The sequence below is a fragment of the Bidens hawaiensis genome, unplaced genomic scaffold (genome assembly GCF_021521415.1).
Source record: "Bidens hawaiensis isolate Kalapana, Puna unplaced genomic scaffold, B.hawaiensis_p1.1 tig00034517_1, whole genome shotgun sequence".
In the NCBI taxonomy this organism is placed as follows: Eukaryota; Viridiplantae; Streptophyta; class Magnoliopsida; order Asterales; family Asteraceae; genus Bidens; species Bidens hawaiensis.
This window is the reverse complement of record NW_027505322.1, coordinates 136,524-143,575: the sequence shown is the minus strand read 5'-3', so window position 1 is coordinate 143,575 and position 7,052 is coordinate 136,524. Positions and strand designations below refer to the sequence as shown.

At 36.5% G+C, this 7,052-nt stretch overlaps 1 protein-coding gene across 1 annotated transcript; it reads left to right on the top strand.

The window, feature by feature from the left end:
* The first annotated feature begins 257 nt into the window (after positions 1–257).
* On the top strand, positions 258–6,503 carry LOC143612369 (large ribosomal subunit protein uL15c-like). The gene is made up of 3 exons (XM_077086372.1): positions 258–699; positions 1,159–1,310; positions 6,164–6,503. Exons 1-3 carry the CDS (start codon positions 297–299, stop codon positions 6,389–6,391), a joined length of 783 nt encoding a protein of 260 aa, XP_076942487.1. The 5' UTR covers positions 258–296; the 3' UTR covers positions 6,392–6,503.
* Positions 6,504–7,052: the final 549 nt, after the last annotated feature.

The window sequence follows — 7,052 nt, the reverse complement described above, 5'->3', positions numbered from 1 at the left end:
GCTAGTTCCCACCATACCACCCGACTAGCGATTAACAATTTCTATAACACTACTCACAACACTTAAACCTCTCCCTATATTATAAAAATCTCTCTCACATGAAATATAAAAGGAGCTATGAGGGATAGGATTGTTGGGCATATTTGTTTTCAGGTCAATATTAGCCCAAAACTTAATACCAAGCCCAAAATCCATTACCAAAGGTGACGTCATCAGTCATCACATTATGCTCCTCCACTTTATCCCTTTACAAGTCACTGCAAAACCCACTCTTTCTTTCTTTCTTTATTTCTCCAATGGCGTCTATCCTCTCATCCTCCTCCTCCTCGTCATTACTCTGTTCCAATTTCAAGGGTAATCTAACACCTCTCAAGTCAAACCTTCCTCAATTCCCTTCACTCCTCAACAACAAAAACAAACGGAAGCCATTGGTTGTAAGCGCTGCTTCATCATCTCCGATTCCAACGGCTGTGGTGAGTTCCAACGTCCGGTTCCGCCTTGACAACCTGGGCCCACAGCCGGGGTCCAGAAAGAACGCCAAGAGGAAGGGCAGAGGGCACTCGGCTGGACAAGGTGGGAGCTGTGGCTTTGGGATGAGGGGTCAGAAATCGAGGTCCGGTCCCGGTGTTCGCAAGGGCTTTGAGGGTGGCCAGATGCCGCTTTACCGCAGGCTTCCCAAATTGAGGGGCATTGCTGGAGGTAATTATTATTATATTTATAATTGATAAAGAGATTGTTATTTTATAAGCATGGTTTTTAAGGTTTTGATAATTATAGTATGTATCACTTCACTTGGGTGGGTTTTGATACTTATAAAGACCTCGTTATGTAGTGTTTTGGCATGATTTGTTTTGTGAAGAATTTTGAAGGTTTTGATACTCTCCGTATACATGCACACCAAGTGTTTGTTGAAATCTTGGTACTGTGAAATTTTTAGCTTTTTATAGTAATAGTATGTATGCGGACCATGTGTTTGTTGAAATGTTTGTTTGGGTGAGTTTTGCCAGAGGTAAATAAAGATCTAGTTATTTAGCGTTTTGGCATGATTGTTTTGGTGAATTATTTTAACCTTTTGATACTGCGCACCAAGTGTTTGTTGAAATGTTTGTTTGAGTGGGAATTGATAATAATCATAAGTCTATGTTTTATTAAATCAAGGGATGCATGCTGGGTTATCAAAATACGTTCCAGTGAACTTGAAAGACATTGAAGCTGCTGGATTTCAAGAAGGGGAAGAGGTTTCACTCGAGTCCCTGAAAGCAAAAGGGTTGATCAATCCATCAGGGAGAGAAAGAAGACTTCCACTCAAGGTAATAAATAGATGAAAATCCTTGATTCTTTGAATCTGAATCAAGGTTCTTGAAAGTGTTTGAGGGTCTTTACATTGGGAAATTATTTGATCAGATCGATCTTGTAAATAGTTCAAATGAGAGATTTGTTCACAAAATCCTTGATCTTAAATTCCAATTGATCATAAATTTAGGCTCTAACTTGAAAGAATTTGCCAACTAAAGTATACTTGAATGGTAAAATTTGCCACCAAATACTACTCACTAAACTATATTTGCCACCAAATATGTTAACGGGCAATTTCATATATACCCCTGCAAACTTGAAAAACATCATATTATATACCCATGATAAACTGAAAAATATCATATATGCCCTTAGTTAAAATATCGAATATACCGAATTCATTAAAAACAATTTTAAAAAATGGCCACTTTACCATTATTTTTGAGTTAATGGCCATTTTCGTCCCTGTGGTTTGTTACTTTCTCCACTTCAGTCCAAAGTTTGAAATTTTGTCAATTTGGTCCTTATAGTTTTAAACATTAGCCAATTGCGTCCCCCCGTCTAACGGCAACCAACTATGCAGTTAGTTTAAGGGGTATTTTTGTCTTTCTCCTTTTATTTTTAGTTAATGGTCATTTTCGTCCCCGTGGTTTGATCCATTTTATCAATTTAATGTTTAATTTAATTCAAATTTTTTTTTGTCTATAACCCCTAAGAGGATGATCCAAGCCCAAAACCATCGAGCATCGACCAAAACAAGTCTACATTTACTCTGTCGACAACAATATCATAACCCCCCCCTCGTATTTAGTTTCTAAGCATTTGCTAAACTCTCCCCTATGGTAGAATTCATTGGTAAAGTGGTCAAGGTAATTCCCTGAGACCTTATTATACCGATAAAACTAAAATCGTTTCTTTGGTTAATGCATAATAGTTAGGTTTTAAAGATTAACATATCGTAGCAAACATCTTGGTCGAAATCAACATCAGGAGGTCGAATATCCCGCATTTCCATGTTTGCTCAGGAAATCGATACACTAAATCGCATGTGTGTTCTTCAAATCGTGGTGTTGTTTATGGATTCTTCAAATCGACAACAAGTCTAGGGTTGAATTTGAGGAATTCAAGAACAACACCACGATTTGAAGAAAACAGATGCGATTAGTGTATCGATTTTTTGAGCAAACATGGAAATGCGGGATATTCGACCTCTTGATGTTGATTTCGACCCATATGCTTGCTAGGATATGTTAATCTCTAAACCCTAACTATTAGAAACGATTTTAGATTTTTCGGTATAGTTCGGTTTTAGGTAATTACCCTGACCACTTTACTAATGAATTCCACCATAGGGAGAGTTTAGGAAATGCCTAGAAACTAAATACGAGGGGGAGGGGATTATGATTATTGTTGTCGACAGAGTTAATGTCGACCAGTTTTGGTCGATGCTTGATGGTTTTGGGCTTGGATTATGCTCTTAGGGGTTATAGACACAAAAAAAAATTGAATTAAATTGTACATTAAATTGACAAATTTCAAACTTTGGACGGAAGTAGCAAAAATATCAAATCATAGGGACGAAAATGACCATTAACTAAAAATAAACAAGAGAAAGACAAAAATACCCCTTAAACTAACGGCATAGTTGGATGCCGTTAGACGGAGGGACGTAATTGGCTAATGTTTAAAACTATAAGGACTAAATTGACAAAATTTCAAACTTTGGACTGCAGTGGTGAAAGTAGCAAACCACAGGGACGAAAATGGCCATTAACTCATTATTTTTCTAAAACTTTAAATTGCATATACGGCCATCTTTAACTTCAAAATTTTTTATCAGCCCATTTATAGCTTAATTTTTTTTACCCATTTTGAAGTTATGTTTTTTACCCATAAATATATTGGAAATGTAACACCCCAACCCGGAACAGGCTGACGTGTCACCTTTACAGATATCAAAACATAACTCATAACGCCCTGCTTGCGGTGCGCGCATATAATGTATATATGTGTGAACCCTCGGGTGGGCAAAAGTAAAATTGCACTAATTTTGACGTTATTTTACTAATCTCGTGAAAATAACGTTAAAAGTGGCGGAAGGTTAATCAGGCATCATGTGGTGGCGTTGATAGCCGAAAGACAAGGGCACATGCACCGATCAGCCGGTGTCCCGATGATTGAGTGCTATGTGCCTTATGTCCAAGGCTTGATGCAAAACTACTATCGAGCCGGGGGTCTCACCGGAAGCAGCCTCTCTATCCCTATGGGATAGAGGTAAGGCTGTCTACATCTTACCCTCCTCAGACCCTACCATAGCATTGCTATTGGTGGGATATACTGAGTACGATGATGATGATGATGATGAAAACATAACTCATAAAAGCGTAAGTCAAATTTAATTCCATCAAATTACCGAAAACATTTATAGTCTTCTAAAATCTTGAACTTAATTACTCTCTCTCACCACTAATCCCCCTGATTTCCCAGATCACCTGTCAACAAATAAGAAAAACACAACAAAGAAAATACGGCTGAGCCAAAAATTTGCCTAGTAACGGAAAGAACAATAGTAAATGTAAAGACGGACATACAGAAAACACCAAATATACTGAACTGAAGAAAGGACTGAATTGACACCAAAACTAATACGAACACAAACTCGAAATCCACACCGAAACAGAAACAAATACTTTACATAATCAAAACCATAATCCGACGCTCGGTCATAACGTAATCAGATGCATATATATATATATAAACATATTAAAACATACCAGAAACGATACTAAACTACACGACCGCGATGTAATAATAATAAATAGGTCGTGTCACACAGAAACACCCAGAGCCAGAGAGCCAGAAACAGAGGGGTACACAGCTAGCTAGTCCATGCACCTATGAGATGGTACATGTGGCGTACACTCATTGTTCCATCCCCCAGAAGTCAGAAATCAGAACAGAACTAGGATCGATCCATACGCCCCTAAGTGGCCCTAGTTAGAGACGCCGTGAACTTTAATTACGCACTGTCACGACAAGTGCCATGCCGTTGACGCCCCAACGACACGTCAGAAAATGCTCGGGTAACAGCGTACTAAAGCTAAAAGCATATAATTATATATGTTCAAACGGGAACATGCAACAAAGAGTACAAAATATATGATCTATTGCATGCTACAAAAATATATTATATAAAATAACTAAACTCAAAATGTAACTGATGCATAACGAAAATCCGTACTACAAAGTAACGGATAAGAGTCAATACTAAAACTGAACGAAAACAGAGACCGTACTACGAAGTAACGGAATATAATTAATACTAAGAGGAAACAAAAACAGAATCCGTACCTTAATCATTAAGCAAAAGTAACCAAGTTGGCTTGTCTTCAACAATTATGAGAACCTACGGTTTATTTACATTTTTATTATTTAGATACACAAACTTAATTTACATGGGTTGATTCGTTGATTTCCCTCGACAAACACCCTTTTTTAAATTCACGATTAATAGTTAAAATCTAATTGTCAGCTTCTTGTTTTAGTATTCAAAATGTTAGTTTTTAAAAATCATAAGTGTTCATATAGAATTCTTACGTTGCCAATCTTTACCCATCCATTATAATATTATTATTATAATAAAGGAACAAGAGTATAGTAAAATAACTTCACTAATTATTAAAACCAGCAGAACTCTTTTTATTTGATCAAGCATTATTATAGATATATTAATATTGCACTTCATATAAAATACTTTACTAATGCATAGTTGATGCCAAATAGCACATGATTATGATGTGTATCAAATCAAAACATATCAAACTCTTATTATATTGAAACTTACTATCTGCATGGTTATTTTCTTTGTAAATCCAATCTCAATCAATTAATTAGTTTGTTAGTCACCGTAAGAAATCAACGATTATAGGCGCCATATTCGAACACTTAAAACATATATGGACTCGAAGAAAGGATCGGAGGATTACCTAAGTAGCCAAACAAAGTCGGTGATGCACGGACTTGAACGTTGGTGACCAGAAGAAACATGACGTCGGTTTCTCTAAACATAACAAATCAAAGGCGGAAACTTGAACGGTGGTGGTACACGATACGTGATGGTGATGGCGCACATCGTCGGGATTTGAACTAATATGGTCAAACGACTCAGATTGCTAGGAGGTCAGAGGTTATATACCGTCGGTTCGTGGCGGTTATCGGCACTGGAGTTGCCGGCGGCCAACTTGTAGCAGGCCGAGTCGTCAGATGCGGAGAGGTAGGAGAAGTGAGAGTATGCAGTAGGGTTTGATGGAGTTTATTTGCAGGTTCAGGGATTTATAACAGTGATCGCGATCAAGAACGAAGGCTTCGGAGCTCCACGTAGTCCGGCAATTTGTTACAGTAGATGACGGCAAAGGATAAAAGAAACATGGGATCCTATAATGCTATTTGTTTGGCATATTTTATTTTATAAATTTTAGAATATGTTCATTTATATTACTTAACTAACAAATGATAATGTTAGCATTCAAATACAAACTCTATTAACCCTTGAGATTATAACTGTAATCTTATAATTATTATTATCTCATAAATAAACTAAATGTATAATTATGAAATCTAGAGATTTTAATTATCTTATATAAAATTTTGGGTTATTATAGGAAAGGAGTAGAATGGTCATTAAGTAAAAACCCATTAAAGTTGGGTAGATATGATATGTGAAAATTTTCATGTTTGTAAGGGTATAAATGAAATTAAAAAGTAAATTGCCATAATCTTTAAACATATTTGGCACCAAATAAAGATATTTTTTTTTTCTTGATACTTAATATAGTTTGAATTAAATTATTTTTTGTTTTTTGTTTAGATTCTTGGTGACGGTGAAGTGAGTGTAAAGTTGAACTTTAAGGCGCGTGCCTTTTCTGTACAAGCTAAAGAGAAGCTTGAAGCTGCAGGTTGTTCATTGACCGTGTTGCCAGGCCGAAAGAAATGGGTCAAGCCATCAGTTGCTAAGAATCTGGCCCGTGCTGAAGAATATTTTGCCAAGAAACGAGCAGCTGCAGCCGCTAACGAATCACCCGAACCCACGGCTTAGAACCACAAGGCTGAATCAATTTTATTATGTTTTTGTAAACGAGAAAATAGATGTAATGTAAAGCAACACTTAATTCATATTCAGCTTGTCTGGAATCCGTGTCTTCAAGAATCTAGAGATCTCATCTTGTTATGTAGTTCTTGCTTTTGTAATCTCTGCGATTTGTGTGTTCTAGCAAATGTTATGAGGTTTCGTGTCTGTAGTAACCCAATTTTTTATTTATATTCTGGTTTTAATAGTATATCAAGAGATAATATTACCTGATTTGTTAATTTAAAATCCTTTATAAAACTTGATTATATGTATAAACAAATGAAACATGGTACATGGCAAGTTAAAATCAGTTCAACATTAAAACAAATGGACAGATTCTTTTCTCTTTTTGTTCTTGTATCTCTCTCTCTTGTTGGCGAACCCAACCAGCCAATGCAAAGTTGCAAACTCATAACAGCCAAACCAATCGGCCAAACAAAATTCTAGCTATGACCCATTGACCCAGTATTATCATGGCTAATACCGAGATTCAAGGTTAATCAGCTACAACCGCCGAGAACAATAAAAAATCAGAAGAGAGAGTGCTGAACCGCTATGAACCGCTACTCTTCCAAAAAAAGGAAAAAAGAAAAAAATTTCCGTCTTTTGAAAAAAACAGCCGCTTTGG